The sequence below is a fragment of the Monodon monoceros genome, unplaced genomic scaffold (assembly GCF_005190385.1).
Source record: "Monodon monoceros isolate NGI ecotype Baffin Bay Population unplaced genomic scaffold, NGI_Narwhal_1 Super_Scaffold_17, whole genome shotgun sequence".
Taxonomy (NCBI): domain Eukaryota; kingdom Metazoa; phylum Chordata; class Mammalia; order Artiodactyla; family Monodontidae; genus Monodon; species Monodon monoceros.
This window is the reverse complement of record NW_021703773.1, coordinates 2,187,220-2,209,949: the sequence shown is the minus strand read 5'-3', so window position 1 is coordinate 2,209,949 and position 22,730 is coordinate 2,187,220. Positions and strand designations below refer to the sequence as shown.

Sequence of the window (22,730 nt, the reverse complement as noted above, 5' to 3'; positions counted from 1 at the left end):
CACTGCAGGGAGGAGGGCAGAAACCTATAAAATTGAGTGGAATTCAACCTCCATTCTTCTTTTCATTTCATCGTTTTCCTTCTACACCTTTGTCCCCCGCATTCTTTTTCATTTGAGTCTTTCTCTTTTGCCTCATGTTTTTTCATTTTCTTATTGTCTCCTCCCTCTGCATCCCTATAACTAACCCCGCTTATTCCTCTTTTCCCTTGTGTCCAGTCCTAGGCAATGGTGTTCTGGTGGCCCTCAGAGCCTGGGGGCATGGTCACCTGACCTGAGGATCACCCCGTGGCAGCCGTCCAGGCCAGGATGGGTGAGGGGGGATGTGATCTGTAAGCAGGAGTGGTGTCTCTAAGTGGGAGGCTGGAGGGTTGTAGAGAAAGGAACGAAGGCCCCCCTGCGACACTGCGTATGACTTTGAGGGACAGAGAGTGGACCCCTGCGGCGGTCCGCACATCCCAGGACACCTGTTTCAGGGAAGGAGCGTGCAAAGGGGAATCCTCCAGCCTGCAGACAAGATGGGTTCTGCTCTCTTTGGGTTTGGACCCTACCTGGGGTCTGATTCTTTTTCCTCGAAGGTAGGGGGTGAATCCCATAGTGTTAGGAGATCCCAGACCTGCCTGGAGTCCCAATTCTGAAGACACAAATTTTTCTAAATGAATGGCTCTGGCAACTATAGTTAACAATTCTGTACTGTGAACTTGAAAGTTCCTGTGAGAGCAGAGCTGTAATGTTCCCACCGTAATAAACAACAAAAAAATGGTAACTATATGAGGTAAAGGACACCCCTAACCAACCTTACTGTGGTAATTATATTTTGCAATATATATTTGTATCAAATCATCACACTGTACACCTGAAACTTACACCGTGGTTCATGTCAATCACATCTCCATAGAGGTGAGGTGGGGAGGTGAATGGCTGCCCTGAGCTCTGCACACACGGGCTCCCGAGTCCCCACTGGAGGGGTGGGGCTACAGGCCTCGCCTCTCCCTGGGGTGTTCTCCAGGGGCCCCTAGCTGTAGACTCCCTCCCCGCAGCCCCTCCACACCCCTTCAGGGTGAGTCTGTGTCTGGCTCCTCCATCGTCCTGGGGCTTGTGATGTGTGTGACTCACTGGCGTGATCTGGCTCTGGCCCAGGGTGAACCCTGGTGTGTGGTCCAAGCCTCCTCAGAACTTTGGCCAAAGAAAGCCATCTGGTGGAACCCCCTGGGTGGGCCCCATCTGGGTGGGCCCCATCTGGACGGACGGTGTACTCCTGGGGATCTCCGTTTTAAAGATGACACCAAGGCTCAGAGAGGTCAAGTAACTTGCCCAAGGTCACACAGCCGGTGAGTTGCAGACCTCGGATTTAACATAAGTTTTCTGGTTCCAAAGTTGATTCTTCCCTCTACACCACACTATACAGCTCACTAACCTAAGGCCATTCCCCAAAACATCAAGTTGCCTGAAACACAGCTATATATTCACTAAGGGGACATTGCCTATTAACTATTTTTAGGTTCCATAGGAGTATGCCATCCTCTTTTTTCTTAATTTATGTTTCGCGTATAAGTGATCATAGTGCTTCACTAGCAAGTGATTAAGAAGAGCTAATTTGCAGGTTGTGTCAGCCAGGCTGTACCCTAATCCACATGTGGAACGTTGACAAAATTAGTTTCCTCATAAAAACAATTTGTAAATACTTGCTGCCCTTTTGACATTCAACTTGGACTCTAACTTGGGTAGGAAAGCCCCCATAATTGTGTTCACAACCGTATGGAGAGCTTGGATGAGGCTCTGGGGGCAAGGGGAGGACAGGGGTCATCACCCTGACTCGAGTCCCAAGCCCCCTGCCTACCAGCAGGGTTAGCTATTCTTTACCTTGGTTCCTTGCGCCCCCTTGTGGCCAAGAGTGAAGGGAGCTCCCAGAAAGCCCAAAATAAATTCCAGGGACTGATCCCAGAGACATTTCCAATTTTGGATGGAAATTGCCCACGGAACAGCATGCCCTTCTCATGAACCTAGGTACTTCCCCACCTTATGAAAGTGAGTTTAACTTTTCTGATTATAACAGAAACACGTCTCCAAATTTTAGAAATTTTGGAAAATACAGAACAGTGTGAAGAAAATAAAAATCACATATACTCTGACCCAGCAGAGATAGTCACTATAAGATTTTGGAAACATTTCCCCGATTTTTTTCTATGTACATACATATACACACACATATACAGCATCTGTTTATTATATATACATACATATATATATATATATATAATATGTATTATTAATTTATCACCAGTCCAGAATTAGCTATTACTAAAGCCTACATCTACCCATGTGGGCCCCCTCTACCCAGTCTCTCTGTCTGCCCTGCTTCTTCTTAAAGTAAAACTGTAACACACACACACACACACACACACACACACACGGAATTACACTGTACTTAAACTTTTGTTTCCTTCTGCCTTTTTTTAACTGAGCCTTTCCCCCAGATCATCAAATATTATCAGAACACACGGCTGTACCATATCCCAGAAGATGGGTGTATTATAATTTAATGAATCCTCTAAATGTTGGCCATTAAGTTGTTTTTAATTTCTTACTACTGTAATTCATTCAAGCTATTCAAGATGAACCTTTGCACGAGTCTGTTTCCTTGAGAAGAGTCCTCAGACATGGAATTTCAGGGTATGATATACACCCTCAATATACAATAACACAGTCTTGGATGTCTGTCCCTCTGCACTGCAAGCCATGTCCCTCTTGTCCACCTGACCCATCCCTGGCACAGTGAGGTGCTTTCACCGCTGGGTCCCTGTGCTCTGCTGCCCCCTTGAGGAGGCCCAGGGATGGGGCTGGTCCCTCCGCTTCTTCAAAGATGCCAAGGGGATCCTCACCCTTCATCAGAATTCTGAAGTCCTTGAAAACAAACAAGTGGGCCCTTTTTGCTTTAAAGAAACAGGGAATTAACACCGCTGGCTTCAGAATCTTAATTTTCCTTACACTTAGGGCAATCGAGCTACTAAATCTTCACAGTGGGGTTTCTGTTCTTAAGGTGTTTTTTTTTCTCATTTTTGAGGGTAAAACTATACTAACCTTCTGAGATTTTCTCTCACAAAGGTAACACAGGCAGACAATCAGGTTACCTTGACTACAGCAGATGACCTGTGCTGGGAGCCTGCTCACCAGGGCCTCTGGACGCACACAACACGGATGTGTCTGGGCGTGTGCTCATCCATCAGCTCTGAGCCTGGTGTCCTGTACGCAGTAAGCACGTAGCAAATGTCTCACAAATGAAGGAGTCCAAAGCCCCTTCCCTGCCCTAAAATTCTGGTTCTAGACATTTTATAGGAGAAGAATGCCAGGTGATTAGAAGTTGGACTGAGAAAGTCCTTTCTATGCTTCCCAAGAGCTTAGAGCCCATTGTGGGTCGGGGGTGAGCAATGGCTGTAGTTTGGAGGCGGCAGAGGCTAGAGGCTTGATATGGACGTTGAGGGTTAACGTGGATCCTGATAAGCCGACGGGGCCAGAGAGATGGCAAGCAAAGGAATGATTCCCTCTGCAGCCGCCGTTTCCCTTAACAATTTCTTTTACCACCTTCCTGCATCGGGTGCTGGGAGAAAGAGGAGGTCTCTTGGTGCATGACCTGGGACTGGTGTTATCAGTTCCCTTCAGAAGAAAGGTCTTTGGATAAAGAAGCCCAAGGAAGGAATGTTGCCAAATTCCCATTCAAAGTGCTCTTTACAGCCTTCAATGGCCTGTTGTACCCGACAAAGTCCAGGTCTGTGCCAAAGTACAGGCTGAAGTTGTGGCTCTAATATGCATATGTATGTGAATAAACGTAGTTTTGCCTGTACAGCTTTTAATCACTTATAGCATATTTTCATCTGCGTTATTAACTAATGAACATTTTCCATATGCCAGGTAGATTGTTATGTGCTCTGGATACATTATTTTCTTTACTATTCACTACAGTCCTCTGGAGTAGACCTTATTTAGTTCTGTCTCACAGATGTAGAAACAGAGGCATAGAGAGGTGAAGTTGCTCGCCAACCACCACAGAGTTGGCAGATGTGAGATACAAACCCAGCCTCTTTTGACGACAAAGCTCATTTTGTTTAGCCTACTGAGTTCTATTGCTTTGTTGATGGCATTTATCATCTTCTGCCTCGTTCAGCAGGTATTTGTCCAAGTCTTACATTGTGAGTCCTTTGGGAGCATGTATCTTATCTCTTATTAGCCTGAAATGCCTTACGCACAGCAGGGAAATAATCTCTGCCTCTTGATTCAAGCAGCAACCTGGTACCAGGAACTGAATATCAAAGACTTTGTGGGGTTTTTTTCTTCCCAACTTTTTATTTTGAAAAATTTTAAACTTATCGGAAAGTTTCAAGAATAATGCAACGAACATCCACATATGCTCCACCTAGCTACACCAACTGTTAACATTTTGCATGTTTTTTCCCTTGACCATTTGAGAGTTAGTTGCAGACACGTGCTATTTCACGCCTAAATACTTCAGCACGTATCTCCTAAACACCAGGCCATTTCTGCATAATCAAGGCATAATCATCACTCTCAGAAAATGTTACATGTTACAATACGACTATAGTCGACATTCAAGTTTTCTCAGTTGACCCAGGAATGATCCTGAATAGATGCTTTTTGTTTCTATTTTTTGATGCTTTTTGTTTTTTGATCCTGGGTGCAATTTAGGATCACATTGGTCTTGGAATCATATCTTTGTCTCCTTTAATCTAGAACAGTTCACTAGCCTTTTTCTTAATATTTCATGAAATTTACATTTTCGAAGAGACCAGGTGGTTGTTTTGCAGAATGTCCCTCAATTTGGATTGTCCCTCAATCTGATTGTTTCCTTGTGAATAGAGAGAAGTCACTTTTTTGGCAAGAATGAGCATGTGATGTCAGTCTGTACCATCCCTGGTGATGTCAAGTTTGATCACTCGACTGAGGGTGACTTCTTTGATGTGAAGGTACCCTTTTCTCTTCACTAAGTAACCTGTGGGATGACACTTTGGAACTGTATGAATGTCCTCAACCGTCCAGCATCTATCGATGAATTTTGCTTGAATCAGTTATTGGTGGCTCCAAAGTGGTGATTTCCTATTTCTATAATTTCTTCTACACTTATGAGCTGCAGTTCGTCTCTGAAGGAGAGCTTTCCCGCCTCCATCTCCTCTCTGCCTTTGAAATATCATTTACCCTGTGTCATCTTGAATAAGTCACGTCACTTACCCCCTCGGGACTTATTTTTCTCATCCTTAAGACGAGATGACCTAAGGGCCACATTCTTGAATTTTAGTCACCCTTACACGAAATCCCCATACAGATCTGCCAGGCATCCGCCAGAGAAGACGACGCCGGGATCGGCTGTGCCAGCATCCACTGCGGAGTGGCTGGTACCGCCGCATCCGCCGCCGCGGCCCCTCCCCTGGCAACGGTAACTAGTAGTCTCCGCGTCTTCTCGCGAGAGCGGGCCCCTCGCGGACAAAGGTGCGGTCGCCCGGCCTGCGCGCCCCACGTCAACCTCCGCCCGTCCCTGCGCGCCGGGCCCTGCCGCGCACGCGCGCACTCGGACGGTTGGAGATGTAGGTCCGCCTCGGGCCTGCCGCGCGCGACCCCGGCGCGACACTCCGGCGCAGCCGCGACGCGGGGCTCGGGGCGCGCAGGCGCCGCGGGCGTGGGGCCGCGCAGGCGCGGACGGCGTTGCTCTGAAGACTTTCTTCGGTGCCCTGGCGGAGCGGGCGCGCCCTCCTGGCTGAGCGGACAGTTCCTCCCGTCGGAGGTGAGGCGAGCCGGGGCCTCGGGCCGGCGGCCGGGCGGGGGCGGGGCGGCGACCGGCAGGGCCCTGCGGTAGGAAGGTCCGCCTAACGGGGCGCGGGCCCGCGGGCGGGGTCGACGGGGACCGGCCCCTCGGGTGATGGACCGCCGCGCCACCACCTGCTTGCGCCCGGCCGGTCCCCAGGACTCTCCGGGCGTCAGGCCGGACGGGAGGTTGGTTTCGAGGGAAGTCGGGTCCTCGAACCCCGAACCCACCCCCGCCCCCGGCTTCCTCCCTGGCATTGGAGTCCACCATGAGGGGGGCTCTTCCACTCCCTGCCGCCGAGGGGAGGATGCTGAATGTGCACCTTCAAGGGGCGAGGCGAGCTGACGGTCCCGTTAGTAATCGTGTGAAGCTGGGTTATAACTAACCCGTCACCCCCATCCCCCGACTGCGGCTCCTGCAACCCCGGTGCGCTGTGCGTGCCCACGGACAAGTGCATTTGTAGTCATGGAAATGTGCGGAACGTGTCGTCTCTGGGGCTTCTCGAGATTTTGCTTGATCATACCAGCAGTGCACTTCCCATCAGGATCCTGGGCCTGAAAAAGTAAGCTTGAACTAGGTAAAATTGAGGTCCAACCCCCTATACGACTTTTGCAAAGTGTCTGGCAGGTCGTTTTGAAAAAGAAGGAAAATGCTAAAAGACTGTAATGGGTCCCTGGATGGATGTTTCTAAACATTTAAGTGTATCTTTTCTCTTGTCAGTAGAGAAAAAACCAGACTGTAAAGCCTTAACATTTCTATTTGAATACGTAGTGCCTGCATTTTAGACTGAACTTCGGGAAACATTTCAACAGATACCGGCATCGGTTGTGATCATAAAGAGTAATATCAGATTGCAGTTGGCAATGGGTAAAAAGCCTAAAATTGATCCTTTGAATACAAAGGACTGAATTGTAAATCAGTTGCTCTGGGAGTGAACTATGAAACCTTGTGGCTTAGAACAACAAAGCTTTACGATGGCTATGAGTCAGTACATTTATCTCCTCTCACCTTTACGCTTTCTTCTTAACTTTATATATATTTTAATACTCTGTTCTCTTAACATATCCTAATATCTGTCATATTTGACAGGTTTAGGTTAAGGGACAAATTTTAAGTGAATTCACAATTACGAAGTGCACCATAAAGTGTGTGTAGTGTTCAGGTGTGGTGGGATAGGCAGAAACTTAGCAGCAGGCCAGACTAAGAGCTCAGCCAAATAGAAATAAATACCTTCGGTTGTGTAGGTGGTTCAGGGGCTAGCTGGTGCTCTGGATGTTTCTGGTGTAGTAATGGGGCCAGTGGGGTTGCTTGAGGTGGTTCTACGACCTGTTGGATGTGGCTATTGAGGCTGCTGCAGGAAGAGGTTTCCCGTGGTGCACAGGGCAAAGGAGTGGTATGTTCAGCAGTGTCAACAGGCCTGAGATTTTGATGTGAGGGTCATTTTGGCAGTAGAAAGGCTGGCTGAATACTAAGTAGGCAAGATGAAAAGTCAAGCCCCTTGGGTTTTGAAGGCTGTAACTTTACAGTGTATACTGATTTGTGGGAGCAGACCGCTGCAGGTAGACCCTGTCCTATATCTGGTTACTAGGTAAGATTATAGCACTTTATTTTAAGAAGAGTTTTGAGAGGGGGCATACTCTGGGTGAATACATTTCAATTAATGTGGTAATTCTTAAGAACTGAATGTCAGAGTGGCAAAAACGGTAACCCTGAAGATGTTTAATTGCATCTGTTTTACAGATCCTCAGAAAATTTACCTTGACATCTTACATAGCTCTTTGGCTTTATAACAGCCCAAGAAATGTTTTTCTAATGTACATTTTTGCATTTTTTTAAAAAGTAAAAGTCCAGTTTAACAGAGCATCTCCTTCAGCCTGGGAGAAATTTCTTTTCTTTGCAATGCAATCAGAAAGATGACCTTTGTGAATCTCATGAAAAACCCTTTTATTCTCTAGCATTCTGGAAAGCTCTTTTTAAAGGAGCAGCATGCTTTCTCTTAACTTGGCTTGCATTAGGGCATAAGCATTAATGACACAAAGGAAGAAAAAACTATATACCTCTTCTCACAGAACTAAACAGCTGAACAGTGAATAAATACTAAATAGTTACTTTTATTCCCTTGTCCTCATTTTTCTTTATAAGATATGTGTAACACACCAACTTACTGTGACCTAGGAAAGGCTGCCAAGGATGTCTTCAACAAAGGATATGGTAAGTATGCTATTGTGAATTGCCAGTTTGGGGGTAAGCATTAGTACTGAATGCCTACTATATGGGAGAGACTGTGCTTAGTAAAATGAGGTTAAGTCAGCATTAATCTATTTTACAAGATTTAAGGGGATCACCATTAGCAGGTTACTAGACTTCTGTTTTTAGAGGTAGAGTCCCACAGGCGTTAAAAGCTGTTGTTTACATTAACACATACATAGCATTTGCATATTTAATATTATCTGTTGGGTGAAATCATATAAATCTGTAATATGTGTGCCTCCTTTGGTTAGCCCTGGGGACAGCTAACGTAGGGGGTGTAGTTTTCCTTCTCCAAATAATGGCAGTATTTTCACGAGGGTGAAGACACAGCTTTTGACTTCTTTGGAGGAACATACAGTGTTTGAAAGCAAGTGGACATTTATTTTTAGTTTTAAAAATTTAGTCTTTGCATTTTAAATTTTTTGTGCTGTACACATTTGATTTTTTATTAACTAGTAATGTTAATTATATATTTTAAGCTTGTATATATATATCTGCATAATTTCTAATAATTTTGGTTCTTAAAATAGTACATATTCCTTTCATCCATTTGTTTTTTTAACTTATATTTTCAAAATATGTCTTTATTATTTTGAGGGACTTTAAAATTAAGTTATTTTGTTATAATTCAATTCCTTGTGGAACTCTCACCTAACAAGAATACTGAGTATTTTCCATATGGAATGTACTATGGACTATTTTCATAATTCCTAAGTTGCAAAGACTGGAGTGCATGTCACATTTTGTACATTAATGTGTATTTCTGTGTGTGTCTAGGATTTGGCATGGTCAAAATAGATCTGAGAACCAAGTCATGTAGTGGAGTGGTAAGTACTTAATATATATATATATATATATATATATATATATATTTTCAATCAATTAATTATATTTTTGGCTGCATTGGGTCTTCGTTGCTGCACGCAGGCTTTCTCTAGTTGCGGCAAGCGGGGCTGCTCTTCGTTGCGGTGCACGGGCTCCTCGTTGCGGTGGCTTCTCTTGTTGCAGAGCACAGGCTCTAGGTGCACGGGCTTCAGTAGTTGTGGCTCGTGGGCTCTAGAGCGCAGGCTCAGTAGTTGTGGTGCATGGGCTTAGTTGCTCTGCGGCATGTGGGGTCTTCCCGGACCAGGGATCAAACCCGTGTCCCCTGCATTGGCAGGCGGATTCTCAACCGCTGCACCACCAGGGAAGCCCCTTAATATATTTTTAATAGATGTAGCATAATTAACTTAAAGAAACCTGTTTAAAAATCATTGTTTAGTCAAGTTACTTGAAACGGCATACTTTTGGTGCTATGCTGTCTTCCCTACAGCTTTGTCCTGCTCTCAGATTTCAGTGAGCTGCCCAGCCACTTGAGCCCAAGGACAGTCAGGTTGAATTTGGGGGGAGACCCTTTGTGTTTGTCATAATAAGAGTATTCTGAGTCTTATTCTCAGAAGAGACAGAATATATGTATACATATGTGTGTATATATATATATATTTTTTTGACCGATGCCATATCTTTATACTTTCATGAATATGTATATGGACACTAAAATCTTTGCTTCCCTTGTATTGGGTTCATGCAAATTTTGTTGCCCTTTTACAAAAACAAATTAATTTTAGTCTCTGTCCCTTCATGATTAGTTGAAACAGATGTAGAAATGCATGTAGAAGATTAGTCTACATTTTTTATTAATGTTCATAAAGTCTTTTTTACTGGAAGTTAAGAATATGGTAAAGGATATATCAGTGTATTATCAAAGCGTCACTAACCAGAGCTTTCTTTAAGTAAGTCTCAGCAAATAGATCGACTTTACCCTCACCTTATTCTCTGATTTCTCTTTATTGGCTGCATCTTTTTTGTTTGGTTTTTACCTATTCAAACCAGCGCAAATTTTATTTCTGGATATAATGATTAAATTAGAAGGGCAAGAAGCATGTGGAGTATTTACGGTACTTTGTCTTATGCTTCATATAGTCCTGGTTTGTCACTATGATTCTTTCCCTGGGTTTTCTAGTAGTGAATAAATATGTATGCAACTCCCCTACTAGGATGGGATTTTGTTATATCATCTATTAAAATAGAAAAGTTATACTCATTTTGATTAGTACTTCAGAATTTGCTCAAGGTAGGTTTGTCTTGCAAAAATCAACAACTAAAATTTTATCTCCCTTTCATGCTGCTGTTGTGTGTGAATATTCATTCAGATGGTAAGAGAAACAGTATATTTGTGTGCTTGTTTTTATGGCTGCTTTTGTTCTCTGGTACTGATTCAGGGTAAATTTCATCCACTGCTCCAAATTTTCTCGATCGTATCTTGGTATTTTTATGATATGCCATCTATAACAGTAACATTTTCATGATTGTTTTGTTGCATACTAGCATTTAATGCAGAACCGTAGATGTTATGTGCATGTTATAAATATATTTTGCACTGTTTGAGCTAATTATGAAATTAGACAAAAACTGAAGCAGTTGTGAGCCTGGAACTCAACTTAGGAAAATTCTAGACTTTTCTTTGAGATTTGTACCTCTGGCATTTTAGATTTTTGACAGAGCTTCAGACTAAGAAATGATGATGATAAGAAAGAAATACAGACTAAATACTCTTTTACCTTTATTTTTTGCACCAAAATTAAGGTTTATATTTGCTATACTTGCAAGTTTATGAAAGGTAAACGTGAAAAGTGAAACACTAGGTAGCTGGATCTGCTAAAAGAAAGTGATATGAACTATTAAACGTGACTAGCATTTTATCGTGTTTTACCAAGGCCTTGCCCTTAGTGTGCAGTGTGATATTCTCTTTGAAAACTTTCTGCGTGGTGTAGATAAACAGATCACAGTTTCCCAGTTGTTTCATCGGCCTGTAGAACGAGCGTTAGGGGGCAGGGTTGGCAGGGTTTCTTTACTGTTGGCAGTATTTCAGAAATGTTCTTTAAAAACAGGGCCAATCAGAAACGTTTTTTCTTGACAGTTCATAGATTGACAGTGACAGGCGTTGACTGTTTGCTTCCCCTAGAAGGAGATCTATTTCTAATTGCTTATTGTCATATGACTGAGGGACACCTAACTGGGAGGAGGATATATTTTAAGGCATTCATAGTAACTATTTGACAGGGAAGAGGGATAAGTTACAACATTCCATTTTCTTGTGAAAAATGGGAACTTTCAATTATTGAAATTGTGTACGCTGATAGTCTTATGGATAGTTTTGTGGACGAAAGCAATAAAGTTTTTATAACAGTGTGAATGTACTTAATGCCAGTGAACTGTACACATAAAAATGGTTAAAATGATAAATTTTATATTCAGTGTATTTCACCACAATAAAAATAAGGCTTTTTAATGCATTAAAGTTCTGGCCCTATTAAAAGGGGGCAATCTAGGGCTTCTAGTGTTTGGGGATTTTTAAGGACTTTAAAGTTAACTCATAGTTCACAAGGTATGATAGAGAACTGATAGTCTTTTCCGTGTCATGAAAGTACACATTTAAGATTCAATATTTTTGTCTTTTTAGAAAAGGCATTTATTTTCAGTAAAGATATTTTTCTTTTAAAAGAGAGATTCCCATTTAGTAAGAGAGTATATGGCACAGAAATATCAGTAAGAGAGGTGGAGTAATGGGAAGATGCAAGACTGGTTAAAATATTTAGAGATTGGAAAGAAGGAAGGGAAACAGGAAATAAGTTGCTGCAGAGTAGGGCTGTGGTAAAAAGTAAGTTGTGTTGGTTTCTGCTACATTGAACATTACTTTCTGGAATGAATATTTTCTATCTCATGAGCGGATTTTAAAGTAATTCTTTTTTCTTACCAGGAATTTTCTACTTCTGGTCATGCTTACACTGATACAGGGAAAGCATCAGGCAACCTAGAGACCAAATACAAGATTTGTAACTATGGACTGACCTTCACCCAAAAGTGGAACACAGACAATACTCTTGGGACAGAAGTCTCTTTGGAGAATAAGGTAAGAGAGCGTTGGAAGATATTTGTAGGGTAAAATTATCTTGGGGATAAAATGATGAACAAATCCCAAATATAATTTGAGATCTTGCAACCCTGTCTAGTTTTCGTATTTTTTCTCTGCATGTGGCCTTCTTTGGTATGTTTTATGTTTCTAGAAAGTAAGGTTTTGTTGCTGTGTACATAATTATGATATCTTTTGTTCTGACCAGTTCTATAATACTTATTGTTACACAGCTGAGCCTCTCCTGAGTAGACCAAGCTATTTGTAGTGATCTAATTTAATTTTGTTTTGTAATCATTGCAAAATTGACTCCACAGAAAAATGTTTCTAAAATTCTTTAATGTTTTCAAAGAGAAAATCTTTCAGCAGTTGTCAAGTGCCTGCTACTTTCAGGGCACTAGTTTTTGAAGTATGTTTATTTGCACATTACCATATATAGATAATGCATATGTATGTATAGCTGAATAAATTACTTAGGTTGGCTTGTTAAATGTCCAGTTACAATAATTTCAAGAGAGTATCACAGTTATTTTGTTGTATTGGGGTTTTCTGGTTTTGTACTCTAATTTACATTATTGGCTATAACAGGATTTGACCTATATGTTTTAGCCTTTTTTTGGGTGAGAGAATCATGATGAAGCCTGGGGGTGAGGGGAGTGGGATAGGGTGCAGGGAAAGAAGAAGAGGAAATTTATTAAATCATTTAATATTTGGCTTTCTTTAATGACTTTCTTATTTGTTAGGAAGTTAGAGAAAACTTTAGAATTGGTTTTTCAAGTCAAGAAAAGAATTAAAAATTGCTGATTGTTAATTTGAAATCTTTATTTTTCAGTTGGCTGAAGGGTTGAAACTGACTCTTGATACCATATTTGTACCGAACACAGGGTAATTATCCCAACCCCATTTTCTGAAATGGTCTTGTGGCTTGAAGGGATAGAGAGGTCTAGGGCAGGGAACTGCAGGAGGAGCTCTGGAGGTGAGGGGCACGGAGACCTGTGTGTGCAGGAGGGAGGGAGGGACCCTCCCTGAGGACACTCCCTGTGTGACACTCAAAGAGGCACATAGTAGAAAAAATGTAGGAGCTAGAGGGGTCTGAGACGAGATATTTTTTAAGCTGTCCTGAAGATTCACGGATGTGATGTCTTGCTGAGAAGTTAACATCTTAAGAGAAGAGTGTAGTCTCCTGGCACCAGAACACTGCAAAGAATAGTGCCGCTTACTTGATTTCTTAGCCTTTATAAATCCCCCAACTTCTCTGACTCAGTTTTTTCATCTGAAAAATGGGGATTATGTTGTTTCCCACCTGCCTCTCTCTAAAGGACAGGTGCTCGATGGGGGCCACGTGGCATTTCTCCTCCACTGTAACAGCAGGCGTGTCCTTCCTGCTACACACCTGTGTTGTCTTCAGGACAAGCACAGGACTATTAAGAACTGATTTCGTGTTTTCAGTATTGTCCTTCAAAAATGTACACTTCTGTTCCATCCATCTAACATTGTCCAGGGAGAAAACACTGGCCTAAGGAAAATAAATATGCTTATTAAAAAAAAAAGTACACTTCTCTCTATGACAGGTTAATAGCTTAGAAGTTTGTCCGGCATTACCTTTTGTAGCATTTGGAAACATTTAAAGAAATTTGGTTTCTTATATGTCTGTATACATATACATTCAGATTATTAATTTGGTACTGAAATATCTTACACCTTTTTATACTTATGCTTTCATGAAATTAATCATGAAATACCATATCATTTGAACTTACAGTGAGCAATAGGTAAAAAATAGTATATATATTTCTAATCCTAACAAAATTACATTTGTAGAGCTGTCATTTGAAACATTTTTACTGTATATGTGCCACCTGCCAAAACAGTATTGACATTATGGGAGAGGAGGGATCTTACTCTAAAAATTTCTGGACAGCAGTGAAAACTTGTGCTGTTTTCATTTGCTTTTTTTTTTTTTTACAGAAAGAAGAGTGGGAAATTGAAGGCCTCCTATAAACGGGATTGTTTCAGTCTTGGCAGTAATGTTGATATAGATCTTTCTGGACCAACCATCTACGGCTGGGCTGTGTTGGCCATTGAAGGTTGGCTTGCTGGCTATCAGATGAGTTTTGACACAGCCAAATCCAAACTGTCACAGAATAATTTCGCCCTGGGTTACAAGGCTGCAGACTTCCAGCTGCACACTCACGTGTGAGTATTCACGGTTCAGAGTTCCTCCTTTAGTGCCGGCACAGTCGCCCAGAGGATGGTAGCCGTTAGCATGTGGAGAAGGTTGGAATGGGTGGTGCTGGCATGACGTCATGCCTTGGTGGACATCCAGCTACACTGTGCCGCTCGTAGTCGGCAAAGCACTGCAGAGTTAGTGCACTTGGCGCTGGTGCTGTGCTGCTGGCAGTTGCTGGCCTCTGAGCCTGTACCCCAACCACTGGGATGGAGAGGGCCCGGGGCAGGGGCCACCTCCTGATAGAAGGGATCCTTTGGAGGCGTTCCTGCTTCCTCTGGTTCCCTGTTCATCTTGTCAGTTTCTAGAAGCAGCTCTGTTAGGATCATGAACAACCCCCTGATTGATCTGAGCGTCCTGGAGCATCCCCAATGTAATTCTCTGGAGGTTTTCAGGTACCCTGGTCAGAACCAGTTACCTGGGTTGTATTCAGAAGTAGCAGAAGTCCTCAGAGCAGTCCTGGGTTCAAGTCTGTAGACTGCAGCCTGTTGTTTACATGAATTTGAACTTTTAAACTGTATTTTATGTCTTGGCCTACTGGGCACTGCTGCTGTCCCGGGAAGAAAAGCAAAAGGATCAGCTCTGTGTTTTTGAAGTGTTGCAGATTGCTTTCCACTAGACACTCTATTCCACTTATGGTGACTAAAATAAAGTCGCTACTGGTGTAGAAAGAGGCATTGAAATTGATGAAACAGTATTACAAAAACTCAGGGACTGACTGCTGAGGTGCTCTGAAGCAATACGTCGTGTACTTCCCTGGGGCCATGCACTGTAGCTATTGTCTGGAGGGTGCTTTCTAATGCTAAGATTGTGTTTTGAGTGAAATCCAGAATTGGCTTGTACTACTATATATTTTTTTTCACAGAATCTTTATATAACTCTACTTTGAAGTTTCTAAATACTGTGAACATGTCAGAGACATACAGATCATACTTACTTGAGGTGTCTGCCTTTGTGCATAATTGAATTGTGTCTAAGAAATTCATGTCATGTGGAGGAGCCAAGTAAATGAGTCAGATGTTACTGTGCTTTAATTAGGTGGCTATAAATCACATAACCGGTTTGTTTGGAAGTCTGTTGTGCTAGAAGTCTGCTGAAGTCTGTAGCTGTAAAATAAGACCCTGATTTAGATAGTCTTAGAATTTGTTTCCATATTGTAACAAACTAGATATTTATGACTTTTCTTCTGCTGTGAAAACAGGAACGATGGCACTGAATTTGGAGGGTCGATCTACCAGAAGGTGAACGAGAAGATTGAAACATCAATAAACCTCGCGTGGACGGCTGGCAGTAACAACACCCGTTTCGGCATCGCCGCTAAGTACAAGCTGGACTGTAGAACTTCTCTATGTGTAAGAATGTGCTGCAGATTGGGTCTGCTCTTAGGGTTTCGTCTAAGTCGTAAATGGATGCTGTGATGTGGTTGTAGTTTGCATGTTCTTTATTAACTTTGAGCTACTCATTGTGTAGTGAAAAGAGCATATACCTGAAGTCAGGAACTGTGGGTTCTAATCTTAGTTCCTTCTGTATTTGTTGTCTGACCTAAAGTCATTTTATCTCTTTGGCCTCAAAATTTTCTTATCTATACGTTCCTGGGTTTCGATTACTGTTCCTGTTGCCACTGGTAATTCTTGTTAATAACACTAATTGAGCTCTTAAATTTCAGGTCCTGTGCTAAGACTTTATGTGTATTATCTCATTTAACCCTCACAACTAATTATTTGGTGAGTAGTATTACCCTCATCTGCATTTTATAGATGAGGGAGCTGAGACTTAGAGAGGTCAGGTAACTTGCCCAAGGTCACACAATAAGAGACAGGTGCCAAGATTTGAACCCAGATCTGTCTCTCACCAGAGTTCATGCTTGTACCACTGTCAGAGGTTGTAAAACTGGTAACTCAAAAGAATTCAGTTCACAGGAGGGATGTTTGGCTGCACAGTGTTTTAAAATTTTGCTCGAGGCCTTTAAGCATGCATTCTCAAGGTCCCCTCTGTCCCCTACTGACTTCTTAAAAGATTTATCTTTTATTAATTAAGTTTTCAGTTTTACTAATTCTGGATTGGTCCTAAGGTGTTTCAGCTTTGGAAATCTGATGCATGGAGTGGTTGTGTTGGACTTATATATTATGAAATTGATTGTTTTCTAACTGTTTCTATTTCGTCTCCTAATCTTAGGCTAAAGTGAATAATGCCAGCCTGATTGGACTGGGTTATACTCAGACCCTTCGACCAGGTGAGTAAAGGACTGAATAACTATGGGCTTGGGGTAGAAGGTGATTGAGGAAGTAAAACAGATTAAGCACTTTTGTTTAAAAAAATATTTTTGTACAGTAAGTTCCCTACATATAAACGAGTTCCATTCCAAGAGCGCGTTTGTAAGTCCAATTTGTTCGTAAGTCCAACAGAGTTAGCCTAGGTACCCAGCTAACACAATTGGCTATATAGTACTGTATTGTAATAGGTTTATAATACTTTTCACACAAATAATACATAAAAAAACAAGCACAACAAATAAAACATGTTTAATCTTCCAGTACAGTACCTTGAAAAGTACAGTAGTCCAGTACAACAGCCGGCACACAGGGGCTGGCATCGAGTGAACAGGCAAGAAGAGTTACTGACTGGAGTGGGGAGAGGAGGTGGGAGATGGTAGAGCTGAAGGGTCGTCAGCAACAGGAGATGGAGGGCAAGCTGCAGTGCCACTCATGGCTGCCGTTGATGGCGCAGGCTCTGGCTCCTTGCTGGATTCAATTCTGTCTACCCTCTTGAAGAAACGATCTAGTGATGTCTGGGTAGTACTGTACCAGCTACATCACCACTGCTTTTATGCTTGCTTCTGGACATCCTGGGCTTGAAATAGAGATACCGTACTACTGTACTCTATACAGTCCTGTACAGTAAAGTACACAAAAGCACAGCCACTTGTAGAGGATGCATGCGTGTGACAGTGTTTGCCAGACACGTGAACTAACTTCCATGACTGGACGTGTGAACACACGTTCGCATCTTTGAAAGTTCACAACTTGGAGGTTTGTATATAGGGGACTTACTGTATTCCTAATAATAACTTGGTTACTGTGGCTTGTGAGTTTGGTTGATCACTCATCATTCTTAACCGTGAGCTCCAAATAAAGTGTGCCACGACTGTGCTTTACAGATCAGGTGGCTGTGGCTAACCTGGCATCGAGTTAGTAACAGAGGTAATCTCATAGCCAGCTGTAACCCATGCCATTGATTCCACCCATTGTTTCTAGGAAATGCAGGTCTGATTGTAATGCTTGTTACAAGTGATTGTGGTGTTTGCTTCTTCCTAGGAGTGAAACTGACCCTGTCAGCTCTAATCGATGGAAAGAACTTCAATGCAGGCGGGCACAAGGTCGGGCTGGGATTTGAACTAGAAGCTTAATGTGGTTTTGAATAAAGCATCAGCTTTGTCCCTGGAGGTGAAGAGAAGTCAACCCACTATGTTTTGGCCTTAAAATTCTTCTGTGAGATTTCAAAGGTGTGAACTTTTTATTCTTCCAAAGAATTGTAATCCTCCTCACACAGAAGCCTAGATATCGAGTCCAGCCTAAGGGAGGTGTGCTTGAAGACATGCCCGGAAGTTGTCATGTTCGTGCCACATTTCAGTTCAGTTCCGCAGTGTTATTTTCAATGTGTTGCTCAGCGACAGTGTAGTGTCATGTTACAAAGGAGATGACCCGACCCTCCAGTTGTCCATCACGTCCTGCATGTCCCACACCACTTTTTCATGACCTTGTAATATATCGGTCTCTGCGGTAGTGGAATCTTTCGTTTTGCATCAGAGTAAAATAAAATAAACCCATCACATTTGGAACATAATTGGTCATCTCACTTGCCAGTGCTGGTTTCTTATATTTGGTGTGATTGATTTTGTTGTGAAAAGCACTCACCCGTGGGATGTGTGTCTGAATCGTCTGTGCTGCCGCCCGTCCCCGCTCTCCTGCTGCTCTTCTGCGGTCAGGCCGCGTTGTCAGACAGCGCGCTTTGTTCTGGGGGTTAGAAGCACATCTGCCGAGGTCCTTGCCACCTGTTGCAGTGTGAGAGACTATATCCTGTTGGTAGTTTTGTAAAGCTGCTTGAGGGACAGTGAGCGTGTGAGTGGATGAAAAGAGGGCAAAGGAAAGAGGATAACTGGGGGAAATGCTGCCAGGGAGAGGCTGGTGGGAGGGGTCACAGCTGGATGGGGTGCATCCACGGCCCCCCCGGGCCTCAGGACAATGCTTTTGATGACTAGATCTAGAAGAGTGATGGCCAGAGGATGGAAATAGTTTAGAAAAGAAATGAGTAGACTATGATGTCTTCAGGGCTTACTGGTAAATCATCTTTCTAAGAGTAGAGCTCCTTTTGAAAATCCTTTTTTTTTTTTTTTTTTTTAGCAAAATATGTGCTGGTTGCTACAGATTCAGTCAGTGTAGACATAAATAAAAGTGAAAATTCCCATTCCTCTCTCCAGTCCCTCTTCCTTCCACTGCCACTAATAGTTTGACATGTGTCCTTGCGATATTTTTCAGTGTCTTTAGAGATTACATAAATATCTATCTATATATATAAAATGTTAAAATGCATATCTTGTCTTGCACCATACTTACAAAGTTAACAGCAGAGTCCTCTGTTTGTATAAATAACCCTCATATTTTTTATTTTTGCACTTTTGTATAAATGTGGCATTTGTTTATTCCGCTTTTTCCTATATCCAGTCTGCTTTACAGAGAGCGCTGCCTTGAGTATCTCTGTCCGTTTATCTTTCTCCACTTCCGTGCGTATTCCCATGGCAGCACTGCCCAGTAGGACTGTGCTGTGATGATGAAAATGAGGTATGTCTGCATTGTCCCACACGGCAGCCACTAGCCACGCGAAGCTGTTGAGCACTTGAAATGTAAGTAGGTCAGTGGAAGAACTCAGTTTTTAATTCTGTTTCATTTAAATTACTTTTAAAATTGAATAGCCACATGTACAGTAGGGGCTGTTGTATGAGAGGTGCAGGTCTACAGGATCGGTTTCTGGAAGTGAGATTGCTGAGTCATAGGTTGTGCACATTAGATAAGTAGTACAAAATCGCCCTTCAGAAATTTTGTGCCAATCTGTTTCTACCAATGGTGGTGAAGAGTACCCATTTCCCCATATCCGCAAAAACGCTGAATGTTATCAGACTTCAAGATTTTTACCAGTTTTAGAGGTGAAAAATGATACCTTGCTTTAATTGCATCTCCCTAATGGCCAGTGAGATGGAGCTGTTTTCGTATGTTTACTAATCATTTATAATTCTCTGATTTGCCTATTCAAGTTCCTTGCTCAGCTTCCAAATGAGTCATCTTAAAAACAACTGGACACGATTGCTTTTGGAAAATTTCAGTGCTGCAAGGTATTTCCCTACCACCACCAAAGATTATCTTTACTAGAATCCAAATTCCAACCACCACTTCTTATGTCAGAAGATACCTGTGATACCAGCCACATGATACAGTTTTATCTTCTCACTGTCTTTGTGGGTTGAGCCACCATTACAGGAGATTAAGTATAACAGAAAAGGAAAAGGGAATGAGGGGCGTAAACAACACATTCATTGTGTGTTGTTGACACCTGTATCTTACAGGGAGAACTCTGTGCAGACTGAACGGGGATGGGATGCTGAGCTGGGCTGGCCGCTGCACCGGGAGCTCCTCGGGTTAGAGGGGTGTGGCTGTGGACATGTCTCTTCAGTCTGGTGGTGTTTAGGGGCAGTGGACGGAAATGGGGCTGGGGCATGAGGAGGTGCAAGGAAATGCTGCTGAGATACTCCCCTAATTAACTGCTTCGTTACTTACCTGTGAGGTTGGTTGTACTTACGGCCTGAGTTAGATGGGAAGGAGATTGCTGTAGGTCGGTGCTTTATCCTTCCTTGTGCTTTCCCTTTTAAGTGACGTGTTCTTACAGAGCTAAAGAGCCATACTTTGTGTTGATCCAATAACCCAGACGTGAGCGTAGGGACGTGAAGTTCAGCCTTTATTCCGCAGTTTTACTGACTCATATTGCTGGCTGGGCTGTGTTCTGAGTACCTTCGTCATTACATTGTAGCAGAAAGGAAAGCACATTTCTTGAGCTTCTGAGCCAGGCCCTGTCCTGGTCACCTACGTGACGTAATCTGCTGGCTGCTCACACAAACAGCTTGGAGTGCAGTCGCCCGGGAGAGGAAGCCACGCCAGGGGTCCTGGGACAGAGGTCTTCCTTGTGGTTTCGCATGTGGAAATTCTCAGTACTAGCTCTTCTCTCCTGTAAAATGCATCTGAGCAATTCCCCCCTCTGCTGCCGCCCCCGTCTCTCCAGTTCAGCCTTGTAACTCCTGTGGCCACTCATTTATTTGATCTTATTTAATTTGAAAAACGGATCCATTCAGGACCCTGCTGGGATCCTCATTCTTGAGCCTTACCCTCAAGGTAGCTTATTTGCCCTTCAGTGCAGCCTGGGAGCAGAGGACCAACATTCTGGTCTAGACACATCTTATGTCAGGTGGTTCTTTGATTCGGTGGCTCCATGCCTGGGAATTTGCCAGGGAAATCATCAGAGATGCACACAGATTGATGTACAGGGTTTCTAACCGCAGTGTTCTTTATAATAGAGACAAATTGATAACTGTTCAAATGGGGATGATGAAATGAACGGGGGATGATGGTATGTCTCTCCATTAAGTGGAATATTACTCAGCCCTCAAAAATCATGTTTTTGAGGAGTAAGAATCATTGAGGGTTGTTCACAATGTTACACAGAGAAAGCGAGGTAAAAAACTAATCTGTTTTATTTAAGAAAAATGTTTATGCAAATATAGGAGAAAATACTCCAGAATATTAATGTTCATTACCTCAGGAAGGTGGAATCATAACTAATTTTTATTTGTTTTATGTTTTACTACTATTTTTCTGGTTTTCTAAAGTGAATTTGTTATTTCTGTAACCAGGGGCAAGCTCTTCTAATCAATGTTATGGTGAAAAAGGCAGAGGGCTCCTCGCGGGCCACAGCAGGCAGCGTATCTGGCAGTGGTGAGTGCGTTCAGGGCTCAGCAGAGGACGCGCCCCCCGGTCCCAGGGTCCGCGAGGCTGGCCATCAGCCAAGGCAAGAAACACCAGTGGCTCCTGCTTGCTCCCCTTGGGAAAGTTACCCAGACAGAGACATTGAGCAAAGTGTTGGTGTTGCTCGTGATGAGAAACTCATAGGCGTGAGGTTTTTATTAGATTTTGTAAGAAGAGATGAAAGTTCAGACACCATATTTTAAATATTAATTCCCTCTGCAAGAGACTGTGCGTCGCTAGTCCATCATCATAGTCTGAGCATAACTGCTCAAAGGGCAGAGGGCAGTCAATGTCCTGAAGCTTCATTTAGTTATTACTAAGTGTCTGTGCTTGGAAGCTCACTGCCAACTTGGCCAGGCTCAGGTTCCAGAACCTGGGACAGAAGGAGCCCTGAGAGAGAGCCGGGGCTGTTTGTGGGCACCCCCTCCGTGTTCTCTGCACGCACACGCACGTGGAGCCCCCTTTCCCTTTAAGCCTGCAGCTCTGTGTGCTCTTGGGTCAGTTCCCTCGGCCTCTTCCCCTTTAGAAACAGCACCCCTGTTCTTTTTTCTTTTTTTTCTAACATCTTTATTGGAGTATAATTGCTTTACAATGGTGTGTTAGTTTCTGCTTTATAACAAAGTGAATCAGTTATACATATACATATATCCCCATATCTCCTCCCTCTTGCGTCTCCCTCCCTCCCACCCTCCCTATCACACCCCTCTAGGTGGTCACAGAGCACCGAGCTGATCTTCCTGTGCTGTGTGGCTGCTTCCCACTAGCTATCTACCTTACATTTGGTAGTGTATATATGTCCATGCCTCTCTCTCGCTTTGTCACAGCTTACCCTTCCCCCTCCCCATATCCTCTAGTAGGTCTGTGCCTTTTTTCCCGTCTTGCCCCTAGGTTCTTCATGACCTTTTTTTTTTTTTTCTTAGATTCCATATATATGTGTTAGTATACGGTATTTGTTTTTCTCTTTCTGACTTCACTCTGTATTACAGACTCTAGGTCCATCCACCTCATTACAAATAACTCAATTTAGTTTCTTTTTATGGCTGAGTAATATTCCATTATATATATGTGCCACATCTTCTTTATCCATTCATCTGTTGATGGACACTTAGGTTGCTTCCATGTCTGGGCTATTGTAAATAGAGCCGCAACGAACATTGTGGTACATGACTCTTTTTGAATTATGGTTTTCTCAGGGTATATGCCCAGTAATGGGATTGCTGGGTCATATGATAATTTTTAAGGAACCTCCATACTGTTCTCCATCGTGGCTGTATCAATTTACATTCCCACCAACAGTGCAAGAGGGTCCCCTTTTCTCCACACCCTCTCTAGCATTTATTGTTTGTAGATATTTTGATGATGGCTATTCTGACCCGTGTGAGATGATATCTCATTGTAGTTTTTTTTTTTTTTTTTTTTTTTTTT

The 22,730-nt window shown here is 42.8% G+C and overlaps 1 protein-coding gene across 1 annotated transcript; it reads left to right on the top strand.

Annotated features, from left to right (window-relative positions):
• Positions 1-5,624: 5,624 nt before the first annotated feature.
• VDAC3 (voltage dependent anion channel 3) lies at positions 5,625-18,090 on the top strand. Its single transcript, XM_029226709.1, has 9 exons — positions 5,625-5,788; positions 7,952-8,020; positions 8,837-8,886; positions 11,859-12,011; positions 12,844-12,896; positions 13,980-14,207; positions 15,440-15,590; positions 16,414-16,471; positions 17,553-18,090. The coding sequence occupies exons 2-9, from the start codon at positions 7,954-7,956 to the stop codon at positions 17,642-17,644; spliced, it is 852 nt and encodes a 283-aa protein (XP_029082542.1). The 5' UTR covers positions 5,625-5,788; positions 7,952-7,953; the 3' UTR covers positions 17,645-18,090.
• The last annotated feature ends 4,640 nt before the right edge of the window (positions 18,091-22,730 follow it).